Genomic DNA, 21,923 nt, shown 5'->3' on the forward strand with positions numbered 1-21,923 from the left:
TTCTTCTCCACTGCTGGCAAAAAGGCAGATTATTTGACTTCCCTTTTTCAATTTTAGAGATTTTAAATAAATAGATAAATAAATAAATAAATATGACCACACTTTGTGCCAAATGGCATCTATTTAAGAGCGCTCTGCAAAGCCAAAGGTTTTTGTGCACATGTGCAGGAGTTCCTGCCCTGTCATGGAACTGCTGCTCCCCTCCGTTCCAATAGGTGGGGGAGAACAACTCTAAATGGGCAGGTGGGAGAATTTTGGTGACTGGTGAACAGATAAGCAACTTTGCTTTCATTGAAGACAAACAGTTCCTTGAAGTCACATATGTGGGATTCCCTAGCTAAGTGTTGTTTTCAACTCAAAAGGGAGGGAAACAACAAGATTGCCAATGGGTGGGAAACATATTTTTGCTGGAGAAAACCCTTTCCTATTTTGACTTTTTTCTTTTATATTTTAGAACATGGAAAACAACTCAAGATAATGGATTATCGGGGAGATCAGTTTAGGCTTTACCCCTTAAAGAGACTGTGGAGCACAGACTGATCATATCTATTATCCGGCCACGAGGCTGCATCTAAGTAGTAAAGAGAAATGAACGTAATGACTGAACTCATTGCAGACTTGCAGATCAATGGAAGTAAACAGCAGAGTTGCTTATCTGTAACAGGTGTTCTCCTAGGACGGCAGGATGTTAGTCCTCACACACGGGTGACATGATCAGATGGAGCCTGGCTCGGAAAACTTATGTCAAGGTTTTTGGAACTTTGACTGTGCATACTGAGCACGCAGGGTTCCTCTTCAGTCTCGTAACATAAAATAAAAATAAACAGGAGAAATGCAACTCTGCAGGGTGGCGGGCGGGTTTTGTGAGTACTAACATCCTGCTGTCCTAGGAGAGCACCTGTTACAGGTAAGCAACTCTGCTTTCTCCTAGGTCAAGTAGGATGGTAGTCCTCACACATGGGTGAATCCCTAGCTACAGGCTGCTCCCCAACAAATAAGGGGACCAATACCCAGGTGCCAACGGGCACAGCAACCACAGTACTATTGGTAACAGAGTTGGAGACAGCAGTCTGAACCCAAACAATGGGCCCGAGACAGGAAGAGTTAGGTTCTGCACCTCAAAGAGATTCCGAAGGACAGACTGGCTGAACCTACTGTCAGGTCAGTCATCCCTATCCAGACAAAGTGAGATGCTAATGTGTGGAGAGATCTCCTCCACGGAACTGCTTGCAAGTGGGCCACCAACATTGCCATGGCTCTGACAGAATGAGCCTTGACATGACCCCCAAGATGCAGTTCCGCCTGGGCATAACAGAAGGAGATGCAGTCTGCTAGCCAACTGGATAATGTCTATTTGGCAATGGTAACTCCCAACTTATTCCTGTCAAAAGAAATACAAAGTTGGGTGGACTGTCTATGGGTTTCTGTCCTCTCCAGTCAGAAAGCCAAGGTTCTCTTGCAATCCAAACTGTGCAGTGCTCATTTGCCTTGGTGCGAATGGGGCCTGGGAAAGAATATTGGCAGATTAAGATGGAAATCCGTTAACACCTTAGGCAGGAATTTAGGGTGCATACACAAGACCACCCTATTATGATAAAATTTTGTATATGGTGGATAAGTCACTAAGGCCTAGAGCTCACTGACCCTGTGTGCTGAAGTGCCCAACACCAAAAATATGACCTTCCAAGTCAGGTACTTCAGGTAACAGCAGGCTCTGAAGGGTCAGGACTAATAGAGTAAAAGGGAGGCAAGTTAGCTAGGGGGTTTAGGAAGACCTGTCTTTTACTGAGGTGAACTGAGAATAAACTGGGAAAACAGGTAATTGCGTTGGCGTGCGTATCTACTAAAATCTGCCCACTTACGTGATCAAGGTGGCATTTGCGTGCATATGCACGTGTCAATGTAAAATTGTATGGATCTGTAAGCGAGTATAGCTGATTTTATAACAGGAGTGCATATATGCACATATGTTATAAAATCGCGTTCATGTGCACGAGCCGACAAATGTGCGCACATGTGCTCCTGCGCACAGGTCTTAAAATTCACCTTTAAGCCCTTTGGGGATAGGAAATATCCACAGTACCTGAATATAAGCCATTCTGAACTGCCAAAAAGCAGAATATAAACAAATTAAATAAATATTCAGTTTACCTCATTTATGGAAACTGGACAGTAGCTTTAATAATATTTTTACTATATTGTCTAGTTTTTCTTAGGATAATCTTATTTTTCATTTAATGAAGATTTTCATACACTGTGATTGTATCTTAGCTGAGCTTTGTTTCACAAAAGTAGTCCAAAGGACTGATTCCTGCTCCTTGTTCTACTGATATATTGGGTCTGGGGTACTCTGTATTTATTTTGTCACTCACCCAATAACATTCTGCTCGTCAGTGGTTTCCATATTTTGACTACCACTCAGGTAGGCTGCCAGTGTGCTACTCAGAAATTTGACAGTCCATCAATCATTATTATCACTGTAACACCAACAGGAACAAGTTGGAGCTCTGTGGAATTGCAGTAAATAGGGGAAATGAACGTAAGAACATAAGAAAATGCCATACTGGGTCAGACCAAAGGTCCATCAAGCCCAGCATCCTGTTTCCAACAGTGGCCAATCCAGGCCATAAGAACCTGGCAAGTACCCACAAACTAAGTCTATTCCATGTTGCCATTGCTAATAATAGCAGTGGCTATTTTCTAAGTCAACTTAATTAATAGCAGGTAATGGACTTCTCCTCCAAGAACTCATCCATTCCTTTTTTAAACACAGCTATACTAACTGCACTAACCACATCCTCTGGCAACAAATTCCAGAGTTTAATTGTGCGTTGAGTAAAAAAGAACTTTCTCCGATTAGTTTTAAATGTGTCACATGCTAACTTCATATGCTAACTTCCCATAAGATGTCGTTCATCATATTTTGAAAGACTGCAGGTGCGTTACTCAAACCAAAGGGCTTGACGAGATATTCGAAGTGTCCATCGCAGGTGTTAAAAGCAGTCTTCCATTCGTCTCCTTCACGAATACGCACCAAGTTGTAAGCTCCTTTAAGGTCTAATTTGGAGAATATTTTGGCTCTTTGGAGCCTGTTGAACAGTTCAGAAATGAAGGGCAGGGGGAACCTGTCCTTGATGGTAATCTCATTCAGACCCCTGTAATCGATGCAGGGGCATAAGGTGCCAACTTTCTTCCCTACGAAAAAGAAGCCTGCACCAGCAGGAGATTTGGAGGTCTGATGAATCCCTTCTGCAGGTTCTCTTGTATGTAGGTAGACATGGCTTTAGTCTCAGCTACTGAAAGAGGATAAACTCTTCCTTTGGGAGGTTCTGAATTAGGCTTCAGATTTATGGCGCAGTCAAATACTCTGTGCGGTGGAAGTACATCTGCTGCTTGTTTTGAGAAAACATCCAGAAAGGAGGCATATTGTGGAGGTAAGCCAGGTAATGATGGAGTAGTGGGCATGCAAATAAGTGGTGAAACCTCCGCGAGGCACCAGCCATGACAGTCAGGCCCCCACTGGGACAGTTCCAATGTGGCCCAAATAAATTGTGGCATATGATCTTGAAGCCAAGGCAGTCTAAGTACCTCCGGGTGCATGGCCTTTTCCAATATGAGAAATGAGATGGATTCAGAGTGTAAAGCTCTGGTGCGCAGGCCAATGGCCTGTATAGTCAATGAAACTTCTCCAGAAAGTGGTTCTCCATGGATAGATGCAATAGCAAAGACTTAGCTATTGGTGTGGTAGGAATACATAGATGTTCAACTAAGCGCTTCAAAATGAAATTACCTCCGGCACCGGAGTCAATGAGAGCGAGAGTCTGAAATTCAAGGCCTCTGCAGAGCAGAGATACTAGTAAGAATAATGGAGGAGTAGGAGAGGTGAGGCCCAGGAGAAGTCCTCCTGCAGATCCTAGACCTGTCAGTTTCCTGGACAGATGGGACAGGTTTGGACAGCGTGGCCCGATTGGCCACAATACATGCATAACCCCATGCATTTGCGAAAACGTCTCTCCTTGGAAGTTAAATGGCTTCGGCCTAGTTGCATAGGCTCGTCTTCTTCTAAGGGAGCAGATGGTAGGCTGGAAGCAATAGGCACAGGTTTAGCATGGTTAGCCCCCACCGTGGACTTTCGTGGACTCTTAGCCTCCTGAGTTCGGTCTCGGATACGGCGGTCAATTCTCCTAGCCAGTTCCATCAGGGACTCAAGGGTATCAGGCAAATTGCGAGCCACTAATTCGTCTTTCAAGCGAGACCCTCCATGAATATGGCACATAGACATCTAGTGTCCCACTGTAGTTCGGATCGCAAAGTCTGTAAGCGGCTTATTACCTTGCTGGAGATTGAATAAAGCAGATCCAGCAACAGTCTGGCAAGCCAGGTCATCAAAGACAGACTTGAAAAGTTTTAGAAATCCTGGTGGTTCATTCAGGATAGGATCTTCATGTTCCAATAACGGTGAAGCCCAAGCCAAGGCTCGTCCTCTAGAAACGATAGGATGTAGGTGGTTTTGGAAGCTTCAGTGGGAAAGAGGGTAGGCTGTAATGCAAAATGCATGCTGTATTGATTAACAAACCCTCTACACATTTTGACTTCACCTGTACAGCGGGTAGGTGTGGATAAGAGTACAGTGGTCTTGAGGGTCACCACTGGAGACAGAAATTCTTTCACAGGAGTTGCTGGAGAATTCAGTTGAGAATGTAACTGATTGAAGGCAGTAGCTTGGCTCTCCAAAGACTTTTGTTGTTCCGTGATCCGCGGGGCTAGGCCAAGTATGGCCTGCAAGACCGCAAGCTCTGCTGAGTCCATGGAGTTAGCAATCTGTTGTGTTTGTGGCATCGTGTGGACCCTTGGTCGCAGTGGAGATGACTCCCCCTACGGGTAGGGGCCCCATGGGGAACCACAGCGATAGGCTGAAAGCAGAGAGCAGACACTTGTAGGTGGAAAGCTTTATTGTACTGCTGTAGATAGATGGTTTGAAGCAGGAAGTAAAGGCACTGAAGTCCGGCATGGTGCCAATATGGTCAGACAGTCTCAGATGTAGAAGTCTCACCCAGATGTTCAAGGTGGATAGAGGCCAGCAGTGCGGGAAAGCCGAACCTGGTGGATGGTGTTGGAGAACCGGATCGTAGAGGTACTCACAGGAACGTAGTGCGGACGTCTTCCTGGCAATGGAGATGGTGGGACCAGAGGTCCTTGGTGCAGGATATACTGGTCTGATAGGCCCTCGAGGAGCAAGTACCTGATAGCACAGAATCCTGAAAGAAAATAGAGAGAGACCCCCGAGGAGCAGTTGTCTATTTAGCAGAAACCATGACGGGTTGTTGGAAGTGAGAGGCCCCTGAGGAGCGGGTACCTAGAGCTTCGTTGGAGTGAGAATTCCCGGAGGGTAGCGAGGCATCTAAGTGAGCAGCTTAGAGTGGTCAGAGTAGCTTAAACCAAAGTCCTTGCTAACTCAATGAAAGGTAGAGTAGTGGAGGCTTAAGTATCCGGAGGTACTGACATCATGCGGTGGGGACGCCCCTGAGGTTTCTGCCATGACGTGTACTTAAACGTAGGTAACATGCGAGCGAGCACCCTAGGAGGCCATGGCGGACTGGGACGCCCGTGCTGAGTTGGAGACGCCGAGGCTTTCGGCACTCGGCACCGGAGGCAGCCATCTTGCCCACGGAGGAGGAAAAGGGTAGAAAAGAGATAAGGCAGAGCAGTTGCAGCCATCTGCGACCGACGGACGCAACAGGCATATTCAGTGTTAGCCTTATCTATGTGCCACTGAATATCCATGTATAATTACCCGAGTAAAGTTACCATTCATATTCTGTGGCAGCCTTATCTGATTATGTGCCACTGAATATCCACGTATAATTACCCAAGTAAAGTTACAAAGAGAACAGAGAAAGTAAGTAAGGAAAAGCTGGCGTTACAAATCAGCATCAAATGACTAGTTACACTTGTCACTGGCAACCATTTTTAAACTCTCACTCATAAAAGTAGATTTCACCTGAAAGTACAAGAACGAATCACATGTAAGCTAGCTACGAGACATGTATTCAATGGACATTATAGGACATGATTCAAACAGATATTGCATGAAATTATGTTACCGGTTATCTATTGGCACCTCTGTTAAAAGTACTAACATTTGTTTTGCCTATTTGTGCGAGCCTGTAAACCGTTATGATGGTAAATAACTTAATGACGGTATAGAAAAGATTTTAAATAAATATGTAAACCTTTTAACAGTTACTCTGAATATCATGCAACACTTCCTTAGCCTTTCATCATTCATGTATTGAACGTATTCCCCTTCATAGATACATTCCTACTGAAGTTACTAATAGACTATCTGGAAAATTCTAATTTTGTTATACATTTTCCAAAATAATAATAGAGGATATATAAATATATTTAATGGCATGTGTTTCATTTTGATAGGATCTCAACATGTTTTCCATTCTCATTGTGTCAGAGACATGCAGGCCATCATCTCTCTGAGGTAACCAATCATGAAAATTGAGAAAAGGATAAGCAGCAGTGTCGTCATTATTATCGCAATCTTAAGCACAAAGAGTGCAAGTGATTTTCTCAAGGTTACAGAGTCAGACAGTGGCAGAGCTAGGATTAGAGCCTAGGAGCCCTGATGTCTGGCTATGTGCACTGTTCACAAGACTATTTCCATTCCAGACTCAAGCACATTGAACTCTTGGGTTATAGTGTGAACCCAGGGCATACTCAGACCAAGAATTTATCTAAATGAGTCATGATTGCTATTAGCAGGATATTCAGCACCATTTGCTAGAATAAGTCTGGACTTAGCGGGACAAAAATGTCACTGTTTGAATTTCTGGCCATGCTCAGCAGTTAGCACTTATCCAGCTAACTTTATATCCAGCTAAAACGTTAGTGGGACAAGTTGGGGAGGTTGGGGGCATTCCATGGTGGAATCAGATAGCCGGCTAACTTAACTGTGTAAATGCCAATTTCCATCGATATTTGGCTAAGTTAGTTGGATAACTTTAGGGCTTGCTAAAAGCAGTCTTAAAGTTAACAGGATATAGTCATCTGGCTAACTTTGAAATGGCTGTGGAAATTAATCGGTGCAGCTGTGCTGCTTAATATACTAGGAAAATTAGTGGATAGGTTTATGTGACCAGTGGCTGAATGTCGAGAGTACAGGGTACAGCCGATCAACAGAACTGTCGGCACAGTTGAGAATCATGTGGCGATGTAGGTGAAAAGTGACGCTCACTTAACGCCAGTAAAATTTGAGTTTTTATATCCACAATGAGTCAGTGGCTCTTTGTCAAAACCCCACTGAAGGCTAAAATTATAGGGGGCAATTTTCCAAACTATGCAGGCAAGTGAAAAGTCAGCACGCACCTTCCCTTTGAAAATTGCCCAAGGAAAACGAATCGGCAGAGACTGCACCAGCTTTTTCTGCGGACACTTTTTCTGACCAAAACAATGCATGTAGTTGTGCATTGTTTTCTAGAGATGTGAATCGTGTCCTCGATCGTCTTAACGATCGATTTCGGCTGGGAGGGGGAGGGAATCGTATCGTCGCCGTTTGGGTGTTTAGAGTATCGTGAAAATCGTTAAAATCGTGAACCGGCACATTAAAACCCCCTAAAACCCACCCCCGACCCTTTAAATTAAATCCCCCACCCTCCCGAACCCCCCCCAAATGCCTTAAATTACCTGGGGGTCCAGCGGCGGTCCGGAACGGTCTCCTGCAATTGAATCGTGTTGTCTTCAGCCGGCGCCATTCTGCGCCGCCATTTTGCAAAATGGCGGCGCAAAATGGTGGCGGCCATAGACCAACACGATTCGACTGCAGGAGGTCGTTCCGGACCCCCGCTGGACTTTTGGCAAGTCTTGTGGGGGTCAGGAGGCCCCCCCAAGCTGGCCAAAAGTCCCTGGGGGTCCAGCGGGGGTCCAGGAGCGATCTCCCGCCGCGAATCGTTTTCCGTACGGAAAATGGCGCCGGCAGGAGATCGACTGCAGGAGGTCGTTCAGCGGGGGTTCTGGACCCCGGCTGAACGACCTCCTGCAGTCGATCTCCTGCCGGCGCCATTTTCCGTACAGAAAACGATTCGCGGCAGGAGATCGCTCCCGGACCCCCGCTGGACCCCCAGGGACTTTTGGCCAGCTTGGGGAGGGGGCCTCCTGACCCCCACAAGACTTGCCAAAAGTCCAGCGGGGGTCCGGAACGACCTCCTGCAGTCGAATCGTGTTGGTCTATGGCCGCCGCCATTTTGCGCCACCATTTTGCAAAATGGCGGCGCAGAATGGCGCCGGCTGAAGACAACACGATTCAATTGCAGGAGGCCGTTCCGGACCGCCGCTGGACCCCCAGGTAATTTAAGGCATTTGGGGGGGTTCGGGAGGGTGGGGGATTTAATTTAAAGGGTCGGGGGTGGGTTTTAGGGGGTTTTAGTGTGCCGGTTTTCCTGCCCTCCCCCTTCCCCCGATTTACGATTTTTTGACGATAAATCGGGGGAATTGGTATTGTATCGTGGCCCTAACGATTTTTGACGATTTAAAATATATCGGACGATATTTTAAATCGTCAAAAAACGATTCACATCCCTATTGTTTTCTCCCCTGCCCCATGGATGCAGTCAAAAGTGCACACACTGTAGCTCAACCTGCACACACAGGCTGGACAATTTTCAAAAAGCCCTTTTCTCCTGGTAACTAGCCATAACCAGGGTAAATACAGTAGATTTGGAAACTTGCCCTACAATGCCATCCTTACAAATCCAAGTCTCACCATCACATTGGCACTTACCGAAAGCTGCTCTCTGCATTCGCCGCTGTTCAATCTCTCCTTTCAGCTGGTCTGTGGAGGAGAGAAACACACAGAGCTTTAGAGTTTCTGCAGTATCAGCAACACAGGAGCAATGTGGCAGAACGAGCTGCATCCAGGAAAGCTAACGCTTATCATCCAAACCAAGTTTCTCACGTTCCGAGCCAGATATACGAAGCTTTATTTGCATAGACACAAAAAGGGCAGAGCATTTCAATACATCTGAAAATGAGGTGCAGGTCACCTGAGTCACAAAGAACTTTTTGAACAACAATGGTGGATGCGCTGACGGTAAGGGGTGCAATGGGTGGAGGGACTCCTGATGGGAACTTTAGCCAAATGTATGTATTGACTTTTGGCATGGTGCTGAATGGGGGAGGAGGGGAGAGGAGGGGGGAAGTGGAGGAAGCTTTTAGACCTATAGGCCTGAAATGATACTTATTTGGGGGGATGGGAGATTGATTGGCAGAGCCAGCCTTGCTTTTGCTGGGGTGAGGCCTGATCACCTGAATTTGTTTTCCCCTGGTGCTGCTGCTTAACTGGCTATATCTTTTGAATAGAGCTGGTTAAGTTCAAGTTAGCCAGGAACACATTTCCAGATAACTTTGAAACCAATGACAGCCTGTTAAGTTTCAAAACTTATCTGGGTACGTGAATCTGGATAACTTTATTCATTGATATTCCGTGAAACATTTATCCCACTGAATATCTTGGATAATTTATCTGACTTAATTCAGCTGGATAAGTTATCCGTTTTTCAGTTTTTAAAATATTGGCCTGATGATGTGTGGACATTATAATCATGTTGTTGCTTTTTGCTATTTTCTTTTTTTTGGTATGTTCCTCCTATTACTTTGGACAACAGAATCTGCCCGAAGCAGGCCGATGATGCCATGAGCCTCCATGTGCAGCTCTACAAGGTTATACCCCCTTTTCATTCTCTTGCCCTCCTCCCAGATATGACCCAGCTATCACAGTGGCACACAACAGTCCTTGATAAGGGCAGGCTCCCTTCACAATCCGATATCCATGCATCCCGAGTCTCACTTGCAGGTGATTTTGTGTGATGTTCCACATTCACTGCGCCTGCCAATCCAGTGAGCAGAGGCTAGGTCCAGAAATCGAACCCAAATCTTCTGCCTGCCAGACTAGTGCACAGTATTGCCATTGGGCTGTTAAGAGAGAGCCAATATTGCTTTCTTAGAAAGAACCCAACAATACACGGCAGCTGTCTACTTTGAGAACATTGAGAGACTCTGGAATGTTCATCTCATGCAGCAATAGCATGCAAATTCGAGTCAGGGCGGAGTCGGGGTGGCGAGGGGAGGAGTCAGGGCGGCGAGGGGTGGACTCAGCGGTGTCTTAAATGTTACTAACATTATTGTCGCCAGTAGCGCACCCAATAGTACCAACGTTCACGGTGGTGCTATTCGGTGCGAAAGCCGGCAGCGAAGACACCGCGGTGGTGCAAAGGCTGCGGGCTTTCGCAAGCCCACCCCCTGTTTGCCCCCCCCCGCCCCCTGTTTTCACTGGATTCATCTTTCTGCGATGAAGGATGAATCCAGGCCTTAGTTAGCAATGTATGCAGATATCATCTACTTGTACATGGTTTTGTTCATTTTTTCACTGCAAGGCTTTTCCCTTATTGATGTCCATTTTGAATCAACATAAGCAGTCTCTGGTATTCTCATTTTTTGCTCTAGATCCCATCCTATAGACAGACAAAACAGGAAGCAACTTCAGCAGACCTATTTCCAAATACTGCTCACTGGCTAACTAATAGTTATTTCTGTCTGGAAGGGCAGCACTCGGCAATTTTCATTTACTCCTTTGAGGGTCAGGTTTACTTCTTTAGGGATGCTCCATTCCCTGTTTCCTCCCACCCTGCCAACTCAAGAAGCAAGAATGGAACCAATAATGTCGTACTTGGCCATGGAGAGGACAAACCACTGGACCATCAAACGGTCCCTAAGAGATTTTTGTCTTCATTTCTTTCATCACAAAAGTAAACAGTGTTTTCGTTTGAATTAACAGTTAGCTCCTGAGCCAATCCAGATGTCTGCTTTCCCTACGTGCTAGCAGATTTGTTATCTCTGGTCATGTCAGGTTCAGAGCTCATCATTAGCAGATTTAGGGAAAGTTACTGGCTGTACAGAACCTTCCCTAGAAATAAACAGCAGGCTACAGCTCTTAGGACTGCCAGTTCTCAAACCTTCAAATATACAAACATTTACACTGCAAAGAATAAAAGATCTCAGGCACACACAAAGATGGGACTCTGGGTCCCAATTATGCCACAGACAAGGTAGTTATTAAAGTGTTCTGCCGCTCACCCCACCAGCAAACTGAAACCGAAGACTTGGCTAATATCTGTCTCCATATGGCTAATTAGATTTTCTGAAGCTTTCCCAAACAAGCGAACTATAATTAGCCCTGAAGCTGATACTGAGTCATTTTTCCACTAAAACCATTCTTCACGTTTGTAGATAACAATCCCAATAAAATGTCAGCTGCCGCATTGCTGCATATTTTGGCCAAAAAGGAGTTTGGGGGAATTTAAGAATTCGGTCAGCGTGCAGCTAGCTGTCATTAAGCTCCGTGATAAATGTGCTCCTTTTGGCTTGGGCTCTTGGCCACATGGAGAGGGCTATAGAAAAGAGAGGAAATAGCCAGCCCTGCTAGAAGACAGGCAACGAGAGGACCCGAAGAGGAGAGAAAAGACAAAAGAGGTAGCATGGTAATGAAAAGGGAGAAGTGTTTGCGTGAGAATACCATTACTTCTCCCTTGTATTCAGTGATGTCAGCCGTATGAACCTCTACTTGTATTATATGTCGCTAATTATCCACTATCATAAAAATAAAGCAATTCCATGGAGTCCTGCCCTCAATTTCTATTTTCAAAACCACAATTACAGAGTGTTTGCATAGCTATGCAATAAAGTCACGCAAGACGAGCTCCTCATGCTGCCGTTATTTGTACACTTTAACAAATTAGACTCTTAACTAATTCAGCTGCCCAGCAAATGCTTTGGTATCCACAAGCAGGAGAGGCTGAGGTACAGACAGGCAGTTGTGAGTAGCTGTTTCTGGTTCCCTTCCAGAGGCTGCTCAAGCCTCAGGGCTTTCTGTGAACAGAGGAGGTGGAGGACCCTCTGTCTTGATGCCTGGGTTTGACTCAGAGAGGAACAAGGAATATGGCGAGTGTCATAGTTATTATTTTCTCTTTTCACATTCAGACTGATGCACTATAGTGCGCTCGGCTGAGTGCATGGATTTACTCGCACTTGGACGGAGTAAGGGGATCAGTGCGTCCAAAATGCACATCCTAACCAGCGCGTAGCTAATAGCGCTCATCACATGTAAATTCATGTCGATGAGGCTATTGGCTAATATCCCTTATGCAAAAAAAAAAAAATGTGCCTGCCCCAGAGCAGGCGTCAATTCTTGAGGCGCTCCTAAAGTTAACAGAAAAGCAGAAAATACTGCTTCTCTGTTCCTTTTTTTGATTCCTCTGATTTAATACTGTGCATCTAGCCCAGTGATTCTCAACCTTTTTCCCATCATGACACACCTGACGAACAACGCTCACGTGTGAGACACTGCTCATTACAATCTACGGCAGAAATAAAAAAAACAAAACAGGGCCGGGACTACTTTTATTGTTAAGAATGTCACAAGGGAAAAATAAGAGTACTCTCTGAACATAAACTATATAAATAGTAAACCTCCCATACCAGAACAGCACCAGCTTCCAGCACTCAAACAGTAACCACCTTACCTAAGAAAAGGCAACACTGAAAATATTACACCAGGCCTTTAAACTCTAATACTTCTATTAGGAAAATGGAACAAGATAGGCTGCTATAGAGCCCTACCTAGAAACTACATGCAGCAATCCCATGTGCAAACCCCCAGCTAACAAGAGACCATAAAGCATAAACAGAAACATGCAGACGAAAACTAAACTGAAAACCACAACAAGCCAGATTCTCTGTGTGTAGTGCAACAAAGGAAAAAGAGAAACTTCACCAGTCCTCATACAACAAATCAAGAAATATAAAATCAACAGCAGTAAAACCATAATAATAAAAAGAACACATTATTTCTAAACAGCTGATGAATGGAATATCCAATAATTAAAAACTCATACAAACATTTTCTAGACACCAATAAAATATTTCAAAACAGCAGACACAAAGACCCAATAATTAAAAATAATGAGGATAAAAAAATGCTCCGTTCTCCATACCTGGAAACGTTTGATTTCCAGGTGCCCTGAAATTGTTGTGAATTAGGAGGAGTGGGGTTTGCTTGCAACTTTCTCCTCTCAGTCACACACATGCTCTCTCTCTAACTTACATAGGCTCTCAATCACACAATTACACACATGCTCTCTCTCTCTTAGTTTTTTAAAGTTATGCGCGGGCGTAGATTTGTTCGCGCAACCCGGCACGAACAAATCTACGCCCGATTTTATAACATGCGCACGCTGCCGTGCGCATGTTATAAAACCCAGGGTTGGCGCGCGCAGGGGGGTGCACAATTGTGCAACCTGTGCGCGCCGAGCCGAACAGCCTGCCTCTGTTCCCTCCGAGGCCGCTCCGAAATCGGAGCGGCCTTGGAGGGAACTTTTTTTCCGGCCCCTCCCTTCCCCTACCTAACCCACCCCCCAGCCCTAACTAAATCCCTCCCCCACCTTTGTTCAGAAAGCTACGCCTGCCTGAAGCAAGTGAAACTTGCGCGCGCCGGCTGGCTGCCAGCGCGCCATTCCCCGGCCCAGGGGCTGATTCAGAGGCCTCGGCCACGCCCCCGGAATGCCGCCGGGCCGGCACCACGCCAATGGCCCCATCCCCGGAACGCCCCCGAATGCAGCGCCGCCCCCGACATGCCCCCTGACATGCCCCCCAAGCAAAGCCCCGGGACTTATGCGCGTCCTGGGGCTTTGTGCGCGCCAGCGGCCTATGCAACATAGGCGCGCAAGTCCCCTGCGTGCGTAAATCCGGCTGGATTTATGTGCGCAGGGCTTTTAAAATCTGCCCCATAGACTCTTAATCATACATATACAGGCTCTCTCTCACTTACACATACAGGTTCTCAATCACATAAACAGGTTCTTAATCACACACTTACATACATGCTGTCTCACACACACACACACACACACACACACACGATCTCAAACACATATGCTCACGCACTCTCTCTTTCCCCACCGAATTAGAGGCAGCAATGGCCTTCTCCTCTTTCAGCCCTGGTGGCCTTGAAAAAGGAGTCTCATTGGCCGCAGGGGCTGACTTTGCTCCTCGTTTTGCTCCGGGCCACGCTGCTCTTCTTTGGGCCGACACTGCACGCATTTTACCTAACATGGTCTCTTCTTCCCGCGCATGCAGCCGCTACACTCCACTTCCTCTTCCGGGCCATGGGGGAGCGGGAAGAAGAGACCATGCTGGCGCCGCTGACCCCAGCTCTCCTGCCACGTTCCGCCCAGGTAGAGGAAGAGTTGCATTTTGCTGGGGCAGGGGGAGCAGCTGGGCCAGCGGGGGACCAGGAAGTGCAGCGACACACCTGCTTGTGCGTGGCGCCACGCTGGTGTGTCACGACACACTGGTTGAGAACTGCTGATCTAGCCTGATCCAGCACAGACAAAAATGGGGAAAACGGGGTCACTCTGTTCCATGCCCCTTCATTCTCTGTGCCAGTGCCTTTAATGCTGTCTCATCTCTCACTCTGTGCTCCATCATCCTCACCTTTTAGCATGAATACCGAGCAAATATATTTGCATTTTCAGACCTTCCTCTTCACTAGCCCTGTCCTCCCTTTTAATTCTTAATATTCTTCTTTTAGTCCAAATTTATATTCTGCCTTTACTGATTGGAAAATAAACCTCTTTGTCTGAATTTTTGCCCATCTAATTGTCCTTCCTGCCTCTTGGTAATTTTGCTTGTCCTCATTCTGTGCCCATTTGCATTTTCTGAATAATAGGCTTTTTTCCCTCTTAGTTTTTCAGTTTGTGTTGTTTCAGAAAATATAAATAATGCTAATATAGTTTAACCCATTGGCCTCAGTAATCACACTTCCTATCTCATTTCTCCCCTCTCGGCCACTCCCCTCCTCTCTCAGTCTTTCACTCCACATCCCACACCTCTGCCAGACCTCCTCTATGCCTTGGACCTCCGAGTTGCTTCTACTCCTGGATCTGCTGCAGCTTCCCAGATCCCAATCGGGGCTGAAAACTGCTGCCCCCTCTAGGCTACTGTTATTGGGATCCCCAGCTCCTCCTTCATTTCTTTGGCTGACAGGACTTGGGGAATCCCCTGCCAGCACCACTGCTCTACTCCCCTTCCCTCCCTTTGACTTCTGGGGAGGATCTGATACATGAGAGGAGGGGTTCATTGCTTCTGAGCATGAGTCACCCTCCCACTGAGCAAGATTCATGCATAAGTGAGATTAGGTATGTCTGTAATATTCAGACATGAAGTTTACAGTGCAGACAGAAGGTGGTCATAAATTGTGTCAAGGCTGTCTATACTCACTGCCCCTTTTTCCTATGAAAATGCTGCCTTACAACAAATCAATCTGCCACAAGTTATATTTTCCGAAGCTAGACAAAATTAGTGTTTCAGAATGGATGACAGTTCTTTCTTTACCTTTTCCAAACCTCTTGAACCCTTCAATATGAAGTACAATAAAAAAATCAAAATCATAGCAAAAAAATAACATAAAAAATATAATCCAATAGAAGACAAATATAACATAATAATTTAATTCATTCATAAAATCAGGCAAACTATTCACCAACTCTCACCATCACTTAAACCCCAAAATATAATCCCCCATCATCACCAACATACCTATAAAAATGCATTTTATGTCCAGTGATCATTTACATTAAACATTTATTTATTTGGTTAATAAATCAACTATTTCAGAACAAAATGTGAGAGTCAAACAAATTCAAATTTCATAGAACAGCAAAAGAATAAAGAAAAATCCTTAATAAGAAAATATTAGAGAGAGGATATGAAAATTAAAAGGGAAAATATAAAGTAAAAAGAAAAAAAATTAACTGGTACCAAGTGTGGATTTAACTTAATATCCACAAAACTGGATCAACTTAAATCTAATTTCAGTCATCACTGGTGTCAAAATAAAAAGCGTTTTTTAATCAAGAGAAAGCCTTAAAAAACATGAGTAACAGAATTACATTTTACTAAACATTTACAAGGATAATACAACAATAAAAGAAATGCCAAGAGCCCTAGTCTCTTAGGGGCCGATGCAATAATGTGCAGAAAGTGGGCGCTGAACAGTCAGAACCCGCTTTTTTAACGTGCCATGCAATATTTAAATTAGGGAATCGCGTTAGCAAGGAGGCACTAGGATCACTTGCCTGCTACGAGGCGCTAGGGTCACTTGCCTGCTAACAAGAACCCGATCGGCGTCAACCGTCCACCAGTTAGGAAAATCGACGCCGAGTTTATGGGCATATAAGGGAGGTGTTTGTCTTTTTATTCTTTATTATTCTTTAATTAATTTTCTATCTTTGGTTCTGTCTGTCTCCTATTTACTTGTATTGATTTATGTACAGCTTACTGTGATATTGTATTCAATGTTGATAATACTTTGCTGATTTATTATCCATATATTTGCAACATTTAGTAAACTAAGTTTTGTTTTTGCGATATTTGTTTCTGCATGTTCTATGACATAATATAAAATATATCCTCACACAGCCACCGTGCCCATGGATTAATTTCAGGAAATTTATATTGACATCGCTTTGTTGACAGTAGATATTCCTATGTTACTTTGAATTACAAAGTAATTTTGATTTACAATGTTTCTGACGTATGTGATGTTTTTTCTCGTTCACAGTTCCGACAGGCAGAGAGTTACATTGTCATGGCTGAAAAGCGACCCTTTGCGCAGGTGGAGAGAGATGCTAGAGGTCAGGAAGAGCATCACAATCAAGTGATACTTGCTTCTTGGATACCGAGAAGGAACTGCTTTGTCGGGCCATATGTGAAAACTACAAAGTGCTCTTCCGATTAAAGACTTCCTCTTTTACCAAGAAAAGGATTTGGGAAGTATAGCTGTGGATGTAAGTTCCCTGTCAGTCAAAAACAGAGATGTCAAACAAATCCAGCACCGCTGGCATGGCACACGAAGGGAGGTGAAAGAAAAGGCCGCAAAAATTGAGGCCTCAGCCAGCAGGACTGGTGTTGGGCCACCATGCAATATAATTTTGAACCCCTTCGAGGAACTTATCCTGAGCACTTTTCTCCTGGAGGTCGTGGTTGGTGTGGGTGCACCATGTAGGTGCAACACAGGGCCAAGTGACGGTATTATTTTTTTAATATACTACCATGTTAGCATATGATGTTTTTATTTTGGGCGCTTGGGTGGTCAACAGTTGAGAACTATATAAAGAACTTCAACTTGTGTTTATCTATCTTTCTCCATAGATCAAGGAATCAACAGTGTGGCTGATGGCATTGAAGAAGAGACACAGTCTCCCCGACACCAGACTTCACATTTCCAAATTCAACAGAAGTGCCCCCCCCCCCCCGCCAACCAATCCTGCTTATCGAGGAGACCCAGGCTGAGGAACCGATCATACTTAACCTGTCGCATATTACACCGGAAACTCAGGGAGCTGAGACAACAGTAGTACCGGAAGACCTGGTAGAGGCAGTTTTTGCCATCAATGGGCTAGGCACTGACTTTGTAGCCAACCTGATGTCAAGAATGAAGGAGCATGGCGAGTTTGTCGCCCATAATTGGCAGTCTGTACACTTGGAACTCAAGAGAATTCATACAGAAAACTTAGCAGAAGTGGCTACAATATCCCACCTGATGGGCGAACTAATCAGTGCCGTCAAGTATGTAGCCAGTGTGGTGCAGTCTGTGAACCAACCATGAATTTTCTTCTGTTTGCTTAATAAAAGTTTTTAGTTGTATGTAAGCTATGAGTTACATCTCTTATTTATGGGCTAAGGTTTAGACAAAGGGCAGAAATCAGCCTTGTTCTGTATGAGAGCTTATGGCAAAATTCCATGCCCTAGGCCTGGATCAAAGCCTCACCAGTGCATACGCATTGGACAAGGTGAGTGGGGACCGGATGGTTCACCTTGGTCCAGAGCAAAAATAAATACTCTACAGCACTTCTTCACTTAATATTTTGGTTTCGTGACAACACTTTCTCTTATCTTTGCTCTCCCCCGCCATGTGGCATCATTACCATTTCCCTTCCCTCTTCACCAAGTATCATAATCCTGTCTTTCCCCTGGTATCATCCCCTTCTTCCCTTTGCCATCCCCACCCTCCACTGTCATCAGTATCATGACCTTCTCTCTCCCAATATCTCTTCCCTCTCCTTCATCTCGCTAGTACAGTGAAATTTCCATGGTATTAGGCATTCACTCACCCAAATACAATCATTGCCCAACAACCATAAACATTTTAAATGAAAATATATTGTTTTGGGTAGATTAAAAATAAATTAAAAGTGAACATAAATATAAACTGGAATGGGGGGGAAGGGGATGGGGTACCTGGGGGACAAGGAAAAGCGTCACCGACACAGAGATAGTGGCTGGCTTGGTGGGGCTCAGGCCATGGCCGGGAAGGAGGCCTGAGCATTAAATCTTGCCCTGAGCACCAGCCAGGCCTCATCGATCTGCTCCTGGTCCCGCTGGCACTCAGGGCGAAAATAAAGATGCCACTCAGCCTTAACTATAAGTTCTGCCAGCAGGCGGACATCAGTGTCCGAGAAATTTGGTAGTCTGCCCCGGGGCGTTCTTAAGAAGGCCCTGCACAAAATGGACATCTGTGTGTGGCCTTGGAGGATGGATGTCCTAAATCAGTTGCAGAAAAGACCTTGCCCACTTGGACGTCCATGATCTGCATCATGCCCAGAATTTAAACGGATGCCTAAAGCCTAAACATTGCTGCAAGACCTGTCTACGGATGCCTCAGCCCCATGCCTTGCTGATGTCCAGGATTTGGGCATCCATTAAGGGCCTTTGCACACGCACGCCCAAATCTTGAACGTCCTTGAAAGGCGCTGGACTTAGGCACCTTGTTTATTCTTTTTAATTAACATTGAATTGTTTATATCCCAGGTTGATTTTTGGGTAATAAAGTTGATAATTTAAAATTTTATTTTGTTATTTGGTGCCACGGCATGGGTAACATGTTTCGTCAAGTGTCTCACCACACATGACAGGTTCTCATGCATGGTGAAAGGCCGTGAGGAGAGGGATGCCAATATTGGGGGCTTGTGAGAGAGGCAAGGATGGACATACAGATCACACAGACATTAACCCTGAGGATAGAGTCCGTTATAGAAATTCGAGTGAATATATTTGTACAATTAGAAAAAAATGGACAAAAACACATCAAAGAAATGTTGGGTTCCTGGTCCATCCATCAGCCTCTGATTACAGCTCCTGAAATAAAACACAAAACAGGATTTAGATTTTCACATGCCTGTGATGTGAGTTGGCAAGAGAGCGAGGGGACGCATGCTAGCGATGGGAGCTTGTTCGAGGGAAGCCCACGCCTGCGAGGATGTTAAGAACATAGGGATGACAGATACATAAATCCATAGGACTGATTGCATTAAAGATATTCAATTAATTTACCGCTAAAACTGGTTCAATTAATCTACTAGATCTATTTTTTTTACAGCTATTACTGGCTCAACATATTCAAAAGTGGAAAGGGGTTATTGATATCATAGCTGAAAGCTTACATGAGAAATAATCAGCGATGATCCTTTGGCGAACCTTGGAGCCCCCTCACTGTGTTGTCCACCTCAGCTGCCGGCTCTACAGGTAGATCTGGCAGCATTTGTTCTGCAACCTCCACTTCCAGCCCAAAGCAATGTTATGGAGCATGCAGCAGGCCATAACAATGCTGTCAACTTTTTCTGCACTGTACTGCAGGGCACTACCAGACTGGTCCAAACATCTGAATCGGTTTTTCAGCACGCCGAATGTACACTCAATTACATTTCTTGTGCTGGTATGTGCCTCGATAGAACGCCCTTCAGCCACTGTGTGTGGGGACCGGAGCGGAGTTAGCAACCACGGCTTACAGCCATAGCTGACATCACCTATAAAAGGGGTAAGCAATATTGCATTAGAAAACACTATAGAGATACCACCAAACGCATACATGAATCCATACGGCATATACTCATTTTACACTTACCTCACCTCCCTAACAATACAGTGAGCCAGAAATTCTTTCATAAATAAACAGTACACAACAATATACATCTTTTCTAACACTGGACCAATGTTCTCATGCTGGGCCTCGCATGCCTCCATCCCATCTGTCTATTATAACCCCAGCCCAAAGCAAATATTACTTACCAAACAGCCAGCCATCACCATATCTTCCCTACATGAATGACACTACATTCAGGATTCGAAGGTACGTGTCACATACATCCTGCACATTCATGGAATGGAATTACCTGCAGTTGCGGCATGAACGCTGTGGCTCCCACTTTGGGGTCAATGCAATATGAGTGCAGTCTATCGCATCCAACACATTGGGCATCCCGGCTATTTCAGTGAAACCATGTCAGATCTCCTGAAGTTGCACTGGGTCCTTGGGATAGTAGATATATTGCTTCATCATCGCCCTGAAGACTTGTCCTAAGTATTGGGAGACTGAGGGCTGATCCATCCTGGAAGCAAAGTCAACCATAGTTTGGAAACTTCCTGTGGAGAAAAACTGCAAAGCACACAGGTGTTTCACCAACCCAGGCATGGGATCCTGAGTTTTAACAGTTACTTGCTTACCTGTGCTTGTAATACCACCTGGTCCTGTTGTCTAATGTTCTCTGGATTGTTTGCCTAAATAATCACCCTCCTTTGCCTGACATTCCTTATTCTCACTTGCATTCACAAGAGAAAAGTCAGCAGGACAAGAAAATAAATATAATCCATTGTTGAAATGGTAGAAATCACACAGAAACCTTTCACAAACTGTCTGCTACCGATAGTGCCACCACAATTACATTATGGACACACTAGTTTTGGGCATGCATTACTGCATGGGGAGTAATAGCTAATTGACTCATTTACATACAATTTAAATGTGATGAGCTCTATTTGCTAAGCGCTGGTTTGCATGCACTTTATGGACGTGCTAATCTTGGTATTGCATTGGACGTATGTTTAGCATGTCCAAAATGCACGTCCAACATGCGAATAATGGCATGTTGGATGGAGTGCCTGATATTGCATCAGCAATATCAGGCACTCCATGAGTGTTGCTCATTCCTGCCCATCTAGAGTAGATTTCTCCAAGTAAGAAGTCAGATCAAGCAAGTCTATAGATACTTGTGCATGATTTGCTCCCTGAACTTTTTTCCGAGTTCCAACAGGAAGGAAATAACCTTTATGAACCAGTGGAACTGCATTAGCAGGACTATATAAAACTTGTCACATACTTTTAAAAAAATTACGTGATGTTATCTCAGAAACTGTAATATCCGAAGATTTAAATGTCTCACGTGATTTCCTAGGTTTTCCAGCTTACGATGTATAGCAAGCTTTATCTTGAACTGCAGTAGCATTTATAGTTTTAATTTTCTTTATTTCTTTTAACAAATTTTGAATTCTTTCCAAATGCTCATGTACTGCTAAATCAAATCCCTGAGCCAACACTTCAACTTTTGAAGATAAAGTACTAATCTCTGAGGAACATTTAGATATAGAAACATTCATTTTAACCAGAAGAGTCCATAGGGTAGCCATTTACATTACAAAATTACGGACTTTGCTCCCCCTGTGCTAACAGGGACGTTTTCACCATTTTTCTAAAAGCCAGATACTTGGGTTCTACCTTCATGTTTCTGGGCAGACTGTTCCATATTTGAGGAGCTGCCACCGAGAAACGAGTCCTAGCCTTTGCAAATCTCACCTCTCAAAGAGGCGAAATACATAAGTAAACTTCCTAGGAAGATCTTAAATCTCTCTTTGGCAAATCATTTTTTAAGAAGAAGAAGACTGAAATACAAAGGGCCACCTTCTCACAAAGCCCTGAACACCAAAGTTAGATGTTTAACTTTCCCAGGCAACCAGCGAATGTCAGT

At 44.6% G+C, this 21,923-nt stretch overlaps 1 protein-coding gene and 1 long non-coding RNA gene across 10 annotated transcripts in view; one reads left to right on the forward strand and one right to left on the reverse strand.

Annotated features, from left to right (window-relative positions):
* The window catches only part of LOC115086708, a 56,355-nt gene extending 38,581 nt beyond the window's left edge, over nucleotides 1–17,774 (forward strand). For 7 of the 8 annotated variants that reach the window (XR_003855310.1, XR_003855312.1, XR_003855314.1 and 4 more), the window contains 2 exons: nucleotides 16,685–17,151; nucleotides 17,275–17,774. This is a non-coding gene — a long non-coding RNA (uncharacterized LOC115086708). The remainder of the gene's footprint in view (nucleotides 1–16,684; nucleotides 17,152–17,274) is intronic. The other variant, XR_003855317.1, reaches the window with a different exon arrangement.
* KIF6 (kinesin family member 6) overlaps nucleotides 1–21,923 on the reverse strand; it is an 811,696-nt gene that overhangs the window by 86,356 nt on the left and 703,417 nt on the right. For both annotated transcript variants that reach the window (XM_029592929.1, XM_029592928.1), the window contains exon 16: nucleotides 8,792–8,842. In XM_029592929.1, the coding sequence (XP_029448789.1) occupies nucleotides 8,792–8,842 (51 nt within the window). The remainder of the gene's footprint in view (nucleotides 1–8,791; nucleotides 8,843–21,923) is intronic.

Source organism: Rhinatrema bivittatum, chromosome 3 (genome assembly GCF_901001135.1).
Source record: "Rhinatrema bivittatum chromosome 3, aRhiBiv1.1, whole genome shotgun sequence".
Lineage (NCBI taxonomy): Eukaryota > Metazoa > Chordata > Amphibia > Gymnophiona > Rhinatrematidae > Rhinatrema > Rhinatrema bivittatum.